Genomic DNA, 16,833 nt, shown 5'->3' on the forward strand with positions numbered 1-16,833 from the left:
TTTTTGTATGGAGTTTGACATATTTCTGACGTTTGTTGAAGTTAAAATAAGATGGTGCAACCCAGCCTAAGTGCAGAGTTTCTTGCGCCACTTCTCTGCACTAACCGACAATAGTCCCGAAGTGGTGATAGGGAAAGTTATATTTGGGATCTGTATCCTTCCTTGAAAAGGGTCTACATATTATACAGAACTAGCGGCCGCCCGTGACTTCGTACGTGTAGATCCCGTTTTACCCCCTTAGGGATGGAGTTTCGTAAAATCTGCTCTTAGTGAGCACCTACATTCTAAAAGGAGCCCCCATGCAAAATTTGAAACTCTTAGCACTTGTAGTTTCTGAGATTTCGTGATGAGTGAGTGAGTCACGGCCGAATACTGAAACACTACTCAAATCTGTCACTCAGCTGACGGGCTCCTAAATTTAAGTATCCTTCAATTTTAAATGGTATTTTCAAACGCCACTCAACGGATTTGAAGCCGTGATCAGCTAAGCAGCTCTCAAATGTTTACTTAATGGCAACATTTAGCAAAAAAAGTACGTTTTCATTTACACAGATGATAACTTTACGTTTTTTATCCATTACACGCAGCATCGTTTGGTTATGTATTGTCTTTTATGGAAATATACTCAATCAACTTAACATAGAACAGTTTATTTTTAGTTTCTATTATATTATATAAATCTCGTTTTATCATATAAAAAAATTAATGCTTGCATGCAATGCAATTATTTAATTAAAAAAATAATTTTAAAGGTGATACTTTTTATTGTTGAAATCTATTAAGTGGCGATCGTGGACCGAAACGTAACCACAATTGACAATTATCATTGTTGACAGAGCATCAAATTGACAAATCAACAACTCTTGGAAATACTGCTATGCGATGTCCCCTTATTCCTCAGAAATAGGCATGTTTATGTCAAGCGATTTCATAGCAGCTATTTTGGTTGTTACTTCGTGCACTATACGATGCACAGTTGGCTGTTAGATGTGGAAGATATCACCTAGTACACGTTCATAACTTCCCGTTGCGTAGAAGAGTAGGGTTATAATAAGTGTTTGGTCCACTGGTTGTATGGCGTTTGGTGCGAGGTTTCAAAGAGCTTCCAAATTATGAATCCAGAAACAACACCGTTTCTTTAGAGACGCGGAATCTCGCTCGGAATTGCATGTCATTATAATAATATTTTTCAATAGCGTTCAGCCTTATTGCGTTCCTGCGATTAGATCTAGGTATTTCCTCGAGGCTCGAAAGAAATGATAACGATGACACACATTATTTACCACTATTTAGGTCGTTTTAGGTATAGCAATAGGATTTAAGATACCGCGCAAGCACTCTCAAATTTAACAGCTGCTTAAGACGATTTGACAGTTGTTTGAGTAATGCTTAGCGTTGAATGGCGTTTCAGTATGCGAAAATTCATTTAAGTGGCGTTTGAGTGCAACTTAATTTGAGAGGTGCTTAAAAATTGAGAACTGCTCAGATATTGTTTTGAGTATGCGAAATGTAAGTTTAGGAGCTGCTTAACTATTTGAGAAGCCGTCAAATATTTAAATGGCGTTTCAGTATTCGGCCGTCAGTCAGTCAAGCACTCAGTGACCTTTCGCTTTTATAGATATAGATTTGAATTATTTTAAATTAGAACCTTATTGTTGTTATTGTTGCAGTTGATCTGGAGCATAGCGCGCAGTGGCGACGGCTACAGCTGTCCTTACGGGCAGAGCTGCGCCTTCGAGCCTGCGCCTCCTGGTCGCGCGCCGCCTTGCGCCCAACCTGGCCTGACATACTGCGTGCACCCGGAGCCCTATCCTGAGTAAGACCACTTTCAACCTTATTCCCTCATCTTAGAGACAACTAGACCTGGTGACCTGCTACACCTTCGAGCGTGAGCTCCCGCCGCCCTGGGTGCAGCCCGGCCTGACCTACTGCGTGCACCCGGAGCCCTACCCTGACTGAGACCATAATCAACCATTTTTTCTCAACTTTTTTCATTCTTCGTTTTGCCTCTGTCAATCAAGAGAGGGTGATAAATCGTGCTCCGGCCCAATTGGTCTAATGTTGATGATCGTATGCATTTTATGGTAACAGACTAGTGAATAGCACCCGGTAACCAAGGACTTAGAGCTTACCCAAAAAAAGTGTTTCGACACACAGACTGTCCTGGCGTCGTAGACCCTAATTAATGGGAAAGGGCTAGGGCAAAGAAGAAGAAGATTAAAAGCTAGGTGTCTGACTTTGTAGCTATAGACATTGCTTAAGTTTAACGTAGCTTCTGAAGTACGGAAGAATGTTTCTTTAAAAAAATAAAGTTAGAAAAAGTGTGTACGAGTTGGTACCTTACATAATTGGGAAAGTCTTTCCTTGTGTGTTCCATTTGGGAATTGATGTTAAGATTGGCAGAATCAAACTCTCTTACAGCTGATCCCCCAATGTTTTTCAAATCACTCCATATCATTCCAGATACATCATCAGGCAGCTGATAGAAGCGGGACAGTACGACATCCGGACCCTTCTCTCCGACGAGAGCCGGGACGACTTCAACGCGAACAAGAAGCCTGAGTACCCGTACGGGTACGGGCCCAACTCGCTGCCTCACGTCGACCAGATCTCACTCGTCAACGACCCTATATACCCTAAGGACTATAACACTAAGTTCCATAATAGGTATAATCATGGTGAGTAAGAGAAAATTTTAACTATAGAAATAAAATTACAAAGTCCCAAAAAGATTCCTAAATTCAAAAGAGGAACATTTCCGTAGAGAGATCAGTTATGATCCTTGTGGTCCTGTAAGTTGCTTAGTTCTATCATGGAATTTGTTGTGGCCCTCTTACCAATACTTCTACAGACAATCATTATGATTTTCCTGATTAAATTACGACCGGAAAAATACTATTAATATTAATTTATCTAGCATACCATAACCTTACGCCGAACAGAAATGAGGCACTTTAAAGACGAATTTTAAATAAATTTTTGCTTCTGCTGATCGTTTATTACTGCATCTGCTAACTTTGGAGCAAATAATGTTGATCTTTGAAGTTTCAATTTAACTATTATTCAACTGTTTTCCAGAAATCTTCAACCAAAAGACACCTCTTCAACCACCTTCACCAGTTGACCCATCGCCCTACAATATCAACGCGTACCAGTCCTCCAACTTCTCCAAATTCGGCTTTCAAGGGTACCAGCAGACCGGGCAAGGGTACATCAACCCGGCGTTAAACCAGTACGACAGCGAGTACAACAAGAAGGTCTTCAGGCAGAACAGCTTGAGCGCTACGTTGGGGTACAACCCGAATTTGTACGATACACAGAACGGGTACAACTACCAAGCTCCTGAGTGGTTCAGGCAGGCGTCGAGTGGCGTGACGCAGTACAATCCTAATGAATGGTGGAAGTGAGTATTTATATTATTTTCTGTAATTTGCTCTATATTTTTCAACATGTCTACTTGTGATCATAACGCCTTGTCAGGAGACTCTCGTCAATTCACAAACATTATTATGAGGTCTCACAGTGCGCGTGGAAGCACAGGGTGACACATGAACCAATCACAGAGCTCTATTCAACGCTGTGCGTTTGATTTGCTGCTTCACATTAGCAAGCATCGTTTGTGAATACGGGCGTCTAATTCAAGACCTGTAATCGCCAAGTTACTTTTATGTGCCTTGTGTCATCATATTTTGAAACACTGAAGTCTTGAAAAGGCATTATCCTATTATCTTAAAGGAAATTGATATCAAAACTTTCCATCCATTTACCTATAGTGCTTTTTCCTTAAACACACTCAAAATGTTTTCATTAGACTTTATAATCTGACAGTGTAACTTTTAATTATTAGGACGGGATTGCTACCATGTACCTTAATTTTGAGTTTCCGATATTTCGGCACTGTTGCAAGCGCCATGATCACGGAGTAACTGAGGAAACTTTCATGGAGGTACATGGTAGCAATCCCGTCAAGAAATTTTTTATGCATAACAAGGCAGGTATTTCACCACAATCGCACCTGATGTGAAGTGGGATGCAGTCTAGGATAGTACATTATCTGCCCTGTAAGTGCCCATTCACTCTCGCCTTGAAAAGGCCCGGATTATAGTCTTCGGGAAAGACAGCAGCAGGCAACGAATTCCAGTCCCTAGCTGTTCGCTATTAATTATTATGTTAGTGAAAGTTTAAAACAATATAGTGTAACTTTGAGTTGTTCATTCCACTTCATCCTCTCAAAAATCAAACCTACCGTTCCAGGTACATATCGCCATCTCGCTCCGACGTGACCGTAGAGCGTTCCGTCTCGTTCCCCGCTAGGACGATGGTGCAGGTCGCGCGGCGCCGGCGCAATGCTGAACTGGTGCAGGAGTCGGCGAAACGCACGCTGACTGGGGCAGAGGCGCTGAGGATAGCGCTGGGGCTGGCTAGGTATGTTTTATGAAGAAGTTTTACAAGAATCTGGGCTCCGAAAAAATCTAAAAACAAAACACTTGTATTTAACACATTTTTGACACTAAAAATAACAAAAAAAGATTTTTATAACTACTGGACTTTGAACCAGGACTATGAAATAACGAAGACAGGGTGTTAGTCTTCTTGAAAGCTGTGATCGTTTAGTAGGCTTCTCCCTCCACCTGTCAATACCCAAGTAGCGGTCAGCACCTTAAAAACAGGCAGCAATAAATTGAATTTGAAAATTGAATTGAAGGATTAAATTATATAAATTATTGTCTCTTCATAAAAATTCAACGCTTTTTTTAATACCTTCATGAGTTATTTTCATAACCTCTATAATTTATGTCTGAGACCAAGTGAAATAAGTACTATGTAGTTACCTACTTATGTTCGTATTTTAACTGAAAAATCTTGAGTTCATCAAGTTAAACCCAGAGATAGGTGTGGGAACATTCTTGTAGTATTTCTGCGAAAGAGGTAGCGACTATCAGCCAGGTCAGATCAGGTAATTAACCTTTGCAACAAATGGCCAGGCTTAGTCATTATATTGAAATCTAACTAGTGTTTTGCTAATTACAAAGATCAGACACTATGTAGATCCATAATCTCGGAACTAATTGGTTTTTAATTCCAGCCACTGTCAGACTACGCTCTGTAGAGAATGTTAAATGATAGCACTGTATTAAATCAGACTCTATAATTATTATCATTTAACGCGCTTTTTCTGGTCCGGAGGGGTAAATTTATTTAGGCGAGAACTCAGGCATGTAGTACTATACAATTTCCAGGGAAGGCAGCAGCCCTCCTCTGGGTACTAGGTATAATCATGACCACGTGTGCATGAAAATGAGTGCAATAACAAACGCAGCTAGCGAAAAACCTGTAGGCATTGCAAGAAAAAAAAAGATTCTGTAAAATCAAACAATAGCCAATCTGTAAGTGAGACAAGAAGTGTAATAAAATTCAGCTAAATCAATATGCTTTCAAAGCGGGCATTTTCTTCTTCAGCCACGTGTGTCGCAATATCATCAGTCCAACATTGTTTTAGTGACATTTTTCACCCCCAAAGCGCAGAGACGACGGCGGAACGGTCCCGAAGGCAGGCGGCCGGCGCACAGGAACTGTGTCAGACGCGCACAGAGTACATCACGCCACGGGCCGCTCTCAACAACAAGGGCAGCTGGCGGTACGTCGTCAACATGCCCGACAACATGACGCAGCTCGTGCGAGCCGAGATCTGCACGTGAGTACACGCACCTATGCATGCGCGAGTACACGCACCTATGCATGCGCGAGTACACGCACCTATGCATGCGCGAGAACACGCACCTATGCATACGCGAGTACACGCACCCATGCATGCGTGCGCCATGCGTGCAATACGGACACGAAAGCACCGCTTTTTCCCAGCGAGTCACACCCAAACTACTAACACTGTTACTCGTTGGAAAAAATACTGAGAAAAATTCCCATCCAGTCATCATCATCATAAACATGAAGTATGTACCTTCAATATCAGGATTTAGAGATTTCATTATAAAGAAACCATACAAAATACATTAAAAATCAAAATAATTAAGTAATCTACACTTACAGTAAGAAAATACAGGTTAACGAGTGAGGGTGTGACTGGATGAGATTGTTTTTCGATCTTTTTCCCAAAGAGTAACAGTGTTACTCGTTTGGTGTGACTCGTTAGGAACTAGGGAACAAGCGGAAAGAAAAGAAAGCCGCTACATACGCACGTTTGCGCACACATAAACGCAAAAGTTTTGAACCCTAAACTATAAAATAATTTGACTAGGAAGGTTTTTTTAATCTCTACATTACAATAATAATTTTATTTGATCCTCTTCTAACTTGTAGGTATACCTATTAAAATTATTTGAATAGCTCGATGGAGTGCTCAATCAGTTGACCAACGTTCGTGTATTGAATTAACAAGCAGCTGCACTGTTCTCTGAAGTTATCACCTGCCTCCATTTAAGATTTGAGAATTAGCTCCATCTAGTGAGCATTGCTGGAAATACAATTACTTCATAAAGCGCCATCTATTAATGAATAGCAGCAACTTTGTTAATGTATCATGATGTATCCACGATTGTTTCGATACCGTGCTCTATGACTTATGTTAGGTTTTTAAAAACCTTTTAACTTATTTTTTTCTAAAAAAAAATTTCAGGTCGTCGCAGTGCAGCGGGCTTTGCACAGTGCCACCAGGCTACAACTCTCGGTGTGAGCAAAAGTACATTCAGAAACGGTTGGTGGCGCTAGAGTCGAGTGGCCAGTCTCTTTACACTGACTTATTTTGGATCCCCAGCTGTTGCCAATGTACTATTATCCCGAATAACCAGTGATTAGGTTAATATAAATATTAACATCCTTGTGTTGTGATTTTGTTTCTTTTGTAACTTACAATAAAATTAGTTAAGAATAGTGACGCTACTCGCCGCTAGATGGCGGTTTACGCTGTGAATCTTTATTTTTGCCAGCATTAAAATTCAAACCACTGCCTTTTTATTATTATTTTACTTAGTTAAAAAGAATAACTAAAGATGATGCATTATCATGACGGATTTCGTTTTTTACATACTAATATTTTTCAAAAATGACTTACTTGTACCAAAGCGATTGCAAACTATTACGAATAAATGTTTATTTATTGTATCATCCGAATGATCATTACAGTAAAATAGTTTAAAATATTTGGATAGATCATTTAAAACCTAACAGTTCCTTCATAATTGAAAGAGTGATAGTTTTTACAAATTGTGTACATTATGGCAATCGCCAAATTATTGTCTACACAATTTATAGTAGGAAAAAATTTGAGGTCTCAAATGCAGATTAATTGATTAATATAAATAAACAGTGGAAAAATGTGCACGTTAAATCTCCGAGAAACAGCAATATTTATACACACTTTTAGAAACATCAATTTAAATCAATTTTTGGCCTCAAATAAAAAACCAACTTTTATCCTAAAGGCAGAGTATTATAATTAATTTTATATAAGCGTATGTAAGGCCTCCATAACCAAGTATTAATATTTTAATTGAATTATTGTAAATATTAGCTTTAAGTGTGTAAAAACTGGTTATTTGCTAGTTATTTAATATTAAAATAATAGTTAGGTACTACAATATTGCAATGCTTAGATTTATACGTCTTAAGAGGCTTTTTTCATTAGAAAAATCTATGTTTCTTTCTTGCAACATTTTTCTAAATGTAATAAACATTCCAACATATTTTTTTGTAAAATAACAACATATAAATAATTTAAGCAGTTGTTAATAAACCCACATCTCCTAACTGTTCCCATCACGGCCATTAATAAATAAAAATGTTACCTATATGTGTTTTATTTATTTTATTGGTCCTTCCAACGATCTCGCAAAAAATGTCTTGAAAATAATGCCATTTTAAAAATAATTTAAAACTAAAATATAAATAAAATATTATTGAAGTCAAATTAATAAGACTATAGATTAACTGAAAACTTAGATGTTAGTGACATAGCATTATTATAAGTACAATCTTTTGGGATGGGAATCGAACTTGGTCTAGATTGAATACTCGTAGGCAGGCCTAATCTATAGTATATTTTTCAAGCCAAGTGAGTGTATTTAATCAATCATATCAAGTTATTTTTATTTCCTTAGCTCTCCTAAAACTTCTTAGCTTTCCTTCGATAGCATGAGCTTTCGTAATGCGCGTAAAAAGCTCTTCAGACTCGTAAGTTTTTCCAGAAATAGTTACTAACATACTCGTATTAATATAGGTCCTTAATAAATATGTAGTACAAACACTTGCAAGTACAATGAGTATAACATCAAGAGACCAATGAAAGGTACGGAGTTAAGACCTCAGCTTCAAACAATCCCCGCGGAGCTTTAACCGAGCTTACTACTCGTGTGACATGAGGAAGTTTTTTCCCAAACATCGCCCGTATTCACAAACGATCCTTGCTTAAGTGAAGCAGCAAATCGAACGCACAGCGTTGAATAGAGCTGCGATTGGTTAATGTGTCACCCTGTGCGTCCACGCGCACTGTGAGATCTCATAGTAATGTTTGTGAATACGGACGTAAATGTTTTGTGCCATTAAGTATTCTTTTGTTTATAAAATAAACAACTGACAATCTGCTGGACTATAACATGATCGGTGCATGCATCTTAAAAGCTCTACTGTGGCTTTTTCAGTTTCTCATTGCTTCTAAAGGTGAGTATAGACGAAAGCATTTAAAGTAGTAGTAGAGTTTGTGACAAAACAACGAGCCGCTCTATGAAATGTTTTAGCCAGTTTCACGAACCAAATGTCGTACATTTTACCTGTAGTGTACCATTCGAAAAAATCATACCCACCAAAGCTCTCACTTAAGCTCTCGCGGTTACTCATTGCCTCTACTGCCAAGTTTAGTACACATTGAAGACAATAAATTGTAAATTCATCGAAACCTATGTTCAGTATCAAGCGAATTTCAAGGTAGCATATTTCCCGAGACGAGTTAACGCAGAGGGTGGAAAATCGCCACATCTGGAAGGGATCCGAGCGACCCTTGCGCACCCTTGGGCTTACGGGCCTACCTTAACAAATTTTCCCTTATCCGTAAACTTGCTATTTATCAATACAACTCCATTTCCTTCGTCGCATTCGGATTTATAAGAAAAAGTTAATTTTAGAAAAAAATTGGCAAAAAACAAATGTAATTTTAATAATGACTCTACAAAAGTTGTGCCGTTGAGAAGCTTTCGTTTCTGGAAATAATCAGCTTTTAATAATAAAATTTTTGTAAGTGGTGGTGGCAATCGAAAGTTTTTTGCAATATTACAGCAATTCGCAATTAACTGAATTATTTACTAGAGTATTACTTATGTATTATGACCCGAAATAAAAAAAAGATTAAAAATATTACTTAGTTGTTAATCCCTCAATGCATTAAGACCAATTTTAATTATTGATATTTTTAACAACTAAGTATAATAAATATTCCTATGGTAATTTTAAAATACAATATATGCATTAAGACAATACAGGAACACCTACGACATTTTATCATAACGGAAAACCTCTGCCAGTGCAAATACAATGGATGCTCACACCTAGCGCCAAAACTCGCACTTAAAAATAAAAATTCAAGCAGAAAGTCGCGCTACGCGTAAAAGTAAAAGAGGAAGCGGGGAAAAAATCAATGCTTGCGTTTTATGTTCTATGCGTGTGACAGATCGGTTGTCATGGCGACGACGGCAGGGGAAGCGGTCGCCATCTTTAAAGGTCTTATGTCAAAGCGGGAAATGACAAAATGGCGGTTCTGCTTTCCGCGCAAAGTCGCCCCCGGGCCGCTGCGCTCCCGGTTACGACTTTTTCGCCCCATAACGTTCTTGTGCGTCGCGAGAGCGAGATAGAAGGTGGGGTAAGGGAGCCAGTAATCGATATTACGCACTTTTGTAGCAATGAAATTGGCGCGGCACGATGCAAGAACGCGTTTCGCACGCGTTGCAATCTTTCTTGAATATTTAGATGTTGCTAACAATTTACGTAATTTTTGTCAGTATGTTTATAATTTTGACATATTTTTAAAAAATTAAAGATCATAAATGACTTATATAGAGTTTTAAAATTACTATGCAGTGTAAATAAGATAGAGAACATAACGTTTTTACAATTTAAACTGTAATTAATGATATGCCACTCGCCAGATGTTGTGTTATGATGGAAATTTGATAAATAATGACTTTAGAACATAAAATGAGTAATTCGTTCTTGTGGGTGGTGAATAGGGTTTCTGCTCGAGCTTTCTCGAACTCGAGAAAACTCGAGAAATTTGGCTTCATTCGAGACGAGAAAAAAATTACCGGAGCTCGAGAATTCTCGAGTTTCGATTTTGAAGCTTTAATATTCTTGAAAGCCGATTTTCTTAGACAAAAGTAAGTTTTTTATTATTTAATATGTCAACGTTGCTTTTAGACTGGCCTATTCTTTCCTTTTTTAACTGATTTGATTTGCAAGTCATGATCTCAATCGAAACTAACTAATAATGTTCACCAACGAGTATGCTATATTTATTATGTATGTTTAATCTGATTGAAAAATTTGTTAACTAGACAGTTACCTTACCTAACAGACGTTAGGTTAGGTACTCCTGCCTCCTCGTAAAGTTAATTCAAGTCGTTATCTGTAAGAAATTTAAAAATTTATTAAAAAGTTCTTTTTGTTCATAAAAAAAACTATTTATTTATTTATTTAAGGACAGCTAACAAGACATACACAATTAACTGGAAAAAACATTGAAAACAATACGTGTTTATAGTGTAGCCTTAATTAAAAGCTGCCACGACATGTGCATAGATTGCGTGGAAGCGTGGTATCGACTAATCTAAAAAAAAATTAAAATTTATTTATTTATTTATCGTAATTTTGCTATTTGGCCTTGTGTTCTTTAGAAAACAAGTGATTCAATTGTAGCTCCAGATTTTTATTGTTATTTATCCTTAAAGTGCCCGCGACTTTATGACTTTTGTTATGATTATTGGTAAATATTAATTATGAAAGAAGATTTTATTTTTCGTTTATTTCCTTACCAAAATAAGTGGTACTAAATTCTAATATTGATTTTTGTGCATTAAAGTAGGTATATTAGATTTAAAAAACCTGTGTTTTTATTAAATTTCAACCGATTTCAGCAGTTTTCATTAAAAGACTCGAGACCCGAGAAAACTCGAGACTTTGGCCTCGAGAATTCTCGAAACTCGAGAAAAAAAATAGGTCGAGAAATCAGAAACCCTAGTGGTGAATTTCTGATGAGTCACAGTGGTAGGGGGTGGTGAGGTTCGCCGCTCGCGAAAATACACGTTTTTTCTTGGAACAGGAACATTTCTATTTCGGAGAACTGTTTATCATTCTATCCCTTCGTTCGTCATTTTCTGAAAATGTACCTTCCTCAAGGAAATACAGAAAATATTGTATGAACTCTATTCACCTTTATTTTTTTAATAAAAAGTGATATTTTATAATAAGTTATTCCTTTTTGTTGAATAAAAGGTAGGTCTTACGAATTACTTGAGAGAAAATCAAAACTTAAAAGCTTTTAGGTTATTTTTAACAAGTTCCATTTAGGAGTTTTCAAAGGAGCTTTTGAACTGGAAGCTCTTTAGAGTTTGCGATGTCTTGATTTTCAGGTATTGGCAATTCAATAGTTGTTATTATCAAGGCTTTGTATAGGTATTTTCGTAGACCTTCTGTTACCTGGTTTGAACGTTTAACTTTATGTTTAATAGTTTATTTGCTGCTGCTAGCCTATTTATTAAAAATGAAGCTTGGAATTCTAGTAAAAGTAATATTTTATTCATTCATTTTCCAAAACAATTATTGTGGACAATAAATAGACTAGCATTTGACATAGTAGGATTGGCGTATTTTTTTAAACTCCATCAATATTTTCAGTGAATGACACATTGTAGAGTTCCGGCACAATGTAAAATTGAAACGTATTTTGAAGAAAAACACAAGTAATATGCTGCTGCGGAATACTTATACATACTTAGTACAAAATGAATAAGAAGTTCCTTCCCTAATATTGGGAACAGAACAGTATTTCCTTTTGCGTTTATACGTTTATTCCTAGGCAGATTGCAGCCAATACCTATTTTTTTTATCAAACAGCATGTAGAGCGGCTTTCGTATATACTCGTAGTTCAGTAATCATGAAATACCTATTCTTTGATAATGTTTTTCAATAAAGTAGGATTTCAATATAGACTCTACATAGAGGTTTTGAAGTCTTAAAAAGTACAGAAGTATAAGTAAGTAAGGTTTGTCTTTTAAAACAAAATGCTCGATTATGAAACTGCAACTGAAGACTTGTCAAAATGTGGATAATCATATTGTAGAGCTCAAAAGTTCGATAGGTTTGGAGTTAGTATGTTTGCTTTTGTTGCGTTAAAACTTTGGTGCTTTTTGGACTAAACTTTTATGACACATATTAGGTATACCTACTTAAAAGCTTTGGTTATAATAAATAACGAGAAGATACAATGTATGGATCGATTAAGTTGAGAATAATATTATCATAATAGAGCTTTATTCACTGAACTTTTATGACTGGATATTACTTACCTAAACTCAAAGGTTTTGTGATAATAATGAGAAGGTGCAATGTATAGAGTAAGTTATTAGAAAATAATAATATTATCATAATAGAGCTTTTATCACCTCGTTGCCCTAGATTCTCAAATATGTTGGGGTCCTAAACTCCCCATGTTTTATCGGCTGTAAGGTGTATGAAGGGATCAATTAAAGTTGACTCCGTCAAGTGTCCTGGCTGTGGGGAACCTGAGATCAGATTTAGACCGAGGGGAGTGACAAAGTATGGCACTGCTCGTGGCTGCCATGGCATGGGGTAGCCGGTCCGATCCCTCTTGCACCTTACCAAACGCAAAACAATCGAAAACATCAACCTGTGGTCCCAGCTTCAGTTCTCACCCTCTTCGCAAAAATTGCAGAATAATTTTATAAGGGATGTCACCCCTTTGGAAGCTAAACAATTTAGCACACCTACCGATGCCCTTGTAATGCCAGGTTAAACGTTCGACGTTTTCCTTTTCTTATTCGGACGTGAAAGGGGAAAGCTCAAAACAAAAAACTGGGAGTAAACAAGCGTTTCCACCAAAGGAAATTTCAACTTTCGCTTTTAATCGCGTCAAATTGGAAGACTACGTTTTATGGCTTTGCCAGGAAACTATATTTCAATGGATTTTTACTTCGCAAAAGTTTCGGCGGAATTGAATAGCGAAGTTTAACATCAAAGAATATTATTGAGGAAAACGAAGCGGAGCGGGTGCAAGGATCGATAGACGCCGCGAAACCGCCGAAAACAGATCGAAGCTGAACCGAATGCCGAATCGAATCCCGCCAAATGCAACGACAGCTGTGCGTAGCTCGTAGCGCGTAGCCGTAGAGGCGGCGCCACCGGCACGCCATGCCACTATTATTATTATTTGTAAACAACGTGCGGGCGCGGGGAGTCACGTGACCGCGCGCCATTGGCCGCCGCGCCAGCTGCGTCGCGCGCGCCAGTCCGCCGCCGACGCCGCCGCGAGCCGCCGCGCCGCACAGTACCGCGCGACGCACACGCGCGCTCTGACGCGATCGCGAACTCCGATTCCCTTTTTGTTTATTTTTCGCTTGCGTCCTTCGGACCGTTTTGTGTTTCCGAGGCAGCGAGACGAAGAAAAAAACGAGACGCGGATGGATCAAGCGACCGGAGAAGGTAGTTCGCGTCAAAGTTTTGTGCAAGTGTAGTTCGAGTGAGCTTTCGTGGATTTGTTTGGTTAGATTTTGTACAGAGCAGCAGAGCGTGGAGCGAGGTCCGGTGCGTTCGCGTGCTTCCGTTGGAGCTTTAGTTGTGTGCAGCTTTTGCGAATCGATTCGAGCTTTCTTTCGAGGAGTTTGCGGCTGTTGAAACTTGTTGAAAGTTCTCTAGACATCGAGACAATTGTATGAGTATAAGTTTGTTAGAAGTTGTGGATGTGAATGGAGTTGAGAGGAGTTCACTTGATCGTTGCTTAGTCAGGGAAATGAGTATAAAGAGATGGCATGTCGCGATGACACATCGAGCGGAGCTGCACAGAGGCTGATGTCACGTAATTTAGCCCTTAATTGCAACGAGCAAAATTAAAGTGACAGGAATGCAGACATCAAACAAATGCACCTATTTAGTGCTCATTTTCCTGACTCAGCAACTTAACTTCCTTCTAAGTAGTCTAAAGCTTCACGAGGAGCTTTTTTGTAGATATTAGAAGGCTTTTATGATTCGTATTTCAGTAAATTGCATGATGTCTTCTTACTTTATGTATGTTTTTAGTATGTTAAGTAGGTATCTAGTCATAATACATAGATATACTATTTTTAAGATCTCGTTTCATTTTATCAAGAATATAATGGAGTTGTTATTGGCTGGGAAAGCTCTTAGCATTCTAACTGTATTAGAAGCTAACTAACTTATTGTAGTCTACTTGGTAAATAAGAGCTACTTTGTCTTCCTAAATAACACATTCAGATAGAATGAAGAAAAATAAGACAAACGATGACAAAATTCCCAAATAAAAGCTTTTAACGTAAATGAAAACAAGAATGTCACTACTTCCTTCCTTATTAAACCCAAAGACGGCAAAAAGAATAAGAAACTTCTCAGAATAATAAACTAGATAGTTCGCAATTTTTCTTTTGACATTCCCTTCATGGTTATCTTTTATTCTACATTCCAAGGATAAGTTTAGAGGCAATTTTTCAAAGCAATTTGCTGCCTTCAGTCGCTTTGCTATGTTGATGGCCGCTCGGCAAATATTTTAAATACTCTCTCAACATGGTAGTCGGTTTGTACCTTATTTACATTCAATGGTAATCTTGCTTGAGACGAAGTACAATTTTATGTAGGTAAAGTACATACTGCAAAAAAGCACCAAGAAAATTTACGCTCGCGCTGAGAAACCCAAGCATTGAACGTTGAAAATGAAGCCCTTTTTCACTAGTAAATTGTAATTACATCTAACTTCATTGGACATTGAATTTAATAATCAAGACAAGTCATGATGAAAAATATGTAAAATCAATAACATATTTCAACTCAATTGCTAATGAAAGTCGCAAAAAGTCTCAAGATTATTTTATTCGAACAAGAATCCAATTCGAATGGCATAAGAATTCATTTCTTTGCGAATGTAGAATCTCCGTAATGAAATTGTAGACTTTAATTAACTCTTTCAAGAGGATTAACATTAGGATTCTTATCTCACGAAAAGATGGAAAATGGATACATTTATTTAGCGTTTCTTATTTGTATCGCGCTGAATTAAGATTATAGAGATAAAATAATAATAGATACGTTAACTAAGAATATTATGGATTAACAACATTTTATAATTCAGTCGAAAATATATATATTTTTCGAGTTAGAGAGATAGAGACGAACTTGTAACGTTCAGCAAGCAGATAGAGCTTTTACAGCTATTATTATGTTACATCTGAATTCTTTGTATAATTTTCGTCCAAAAATTCATTGTATTTCTAAGATAAACCATTATTATAACTAACTCTATCTCCAAATTAGTTAGTCTGCAACTTACTACGTATTACTTTTCAGGCCAATCTGAGACTTGGTTAAACTTCAACACTTCACACTGGTTAACTCCTATAGACAATCTGGGCCGGTCCCACGGATTAATCGAATAAATAATACGCCTTCCTCCCGCGAATGCGATAATGGGGAGTCAAGTTCAGTGAGGCCAATGAAAACAAATATACAAATTGGCCAATTTCGCCACTAACTGTTGGTACGAGCGACGCTGCGGATTGTGCAATGGTACATGCTTCCTTTTTAGTTGGCTGCCGAGTTATGTTTCCTCTGCCTGTCTAGTTTCGGAAGTTTTCTTTGTGGCTGTTGACACCATTGGAACAGATTGACAAGGATCAAAAGATTGGATGAAAATTGACGACACAAAAGAAAATTAATAGTCTAAGTTTCTTAAAAAAATATTGGACACATATATTTTTATTTGTCAATCAAACAAGTTTACGAAGTTATGATGCGTTGAAGTTCCACATGACGTCACAAAGTGCTACATTTTTAAGCACGCCTTGACGTCACGGGCCTCTTCTTGAAAAATATGTGTCGAGTATTTTTTGATAAATTAACTGACGGATTAATTCAAACTCTTGCTTTTTACCCAGGAAACACCCCTATTAAACCATTTCGGTACTAAAAAAGTAAATGCACAGTTAAGGTCATCGAACTAAAAGTCTCTAAGATATCAACCACCCAAGGTGCCATTGATCCGACGCTGCAACTCGGTGGAAAGCGAAGATATTTTCTTTAGAACAGCAAATGTTTCCTCAAAGTCTAAACGGGAGATCAAACGCCCCCCGATATCCCGATTATTGCCACAAGTAATATATTAAGTTGATTCATACTTTCTCTGGAGGATAATCCTCTTCTTATTGCTCCACCAAATCCACGAGCTTAGTTTTCATAAGGCACATGGAGTAGATACTTTGATTTCATTTCTGCCAAAGTTTAAACATCGTACAGTTCACAAAGACAAAGTTTAGCTAGCAATGTAATTGTGGCGAATATTTTATTTACAGAGAACGTCTCGACGGTGAACGTTCGCTGTTTCGTTCGTATTCAGTTTTTAAAGTTGGCGAAGCTTTCATATAAAAACTTATTTCTGACATTCCTTTTTCCTTTCAGCTTTTCCTATTTCTATTCGGGGCTATTCGTTTTATTTTGGCAGACGTTTAACAACCTCAATGAGATTTCCTTTTTCGTTTTCTAACCAATAAGAATTACATATTTACTTGAGATTTGAGAATGAATTTGGGAAT

At 37.6% G+C, this 16,833-nt stretch overlaps 2 protein-coding genes across 6 annotated transcripts in view; both read left to right on the forward strand.

The window, feature by feature from the left end:
- LOC135071550 (protein spaetzle 5) overlaps positions 1-7,807 on the forward strand; it is a 43,371-nt gene extending 35,564 nt beyond the window's left edge. For both annotated transcript variants that reach the window (XM_063965323.1, XM_063965324.1), the window contains exons 3-8: positions 1,671-1,816; positions 2,464-2,678; positions 3,079-3,403; positions 4,255-4,425; positions 5,522-5,695; positions 6,635-7,807. In XM_063965323.1, coding sequence (XP_063821393.1) covers positions 1,671-1,816; positions 2,464-2,678; positions 3,079-3,403; positions 4,255-4,425; positions 5,522-5,695; positions 6,635-6,809 — 1,206 coding nt within the window. In that variant the 3' untranslated portion in view covers positions 6,810-7,807. The remainder of the gene's footprint in view (positions 1-1,670; positions 1,817-2,463; positions 2,679-3,078; positions 3,404-4,254; positions 4,426-5,521; positions 5,696-6,634) is intronic.
- A 5,781-nt stretch (positions 7,808-13,588) lies between these two features.
- The window catches only part of LOC135071240 (methylcytosine dioxygenase TET), a 133,444-nt gene continuing 130,199 nt past the window's right edge, over positions 13,589-16,833 (forward strand). For all 4 annotated transcript variants that reach the window (XM_063965023.1, XM_063965024.1, XM_063965025.1 and 1 more), the window contains exon 1: positions 13,589-13,720. The gene's annotated coding sequence lies outside the window, so the exon portion shown is untranslated. The remainder of the gene's footprint in view (positions 13,721-16,833) is intronic.

The sequence above is a fragment of the Ostrinia nubilalis genome, chromosome 4, assembly GCF_963855985.1.
Source record: "Ostrinia nubilalis chromosome 4, ilOstNubi1.1, whole genome shotgun sequence".
Lineage (NCBI taxonomy): Eukaryota > Metazoa > Arthropoda > Insecta > Lepidoptera > Crambidae > Ostrinia > Ostrinia nubilalis.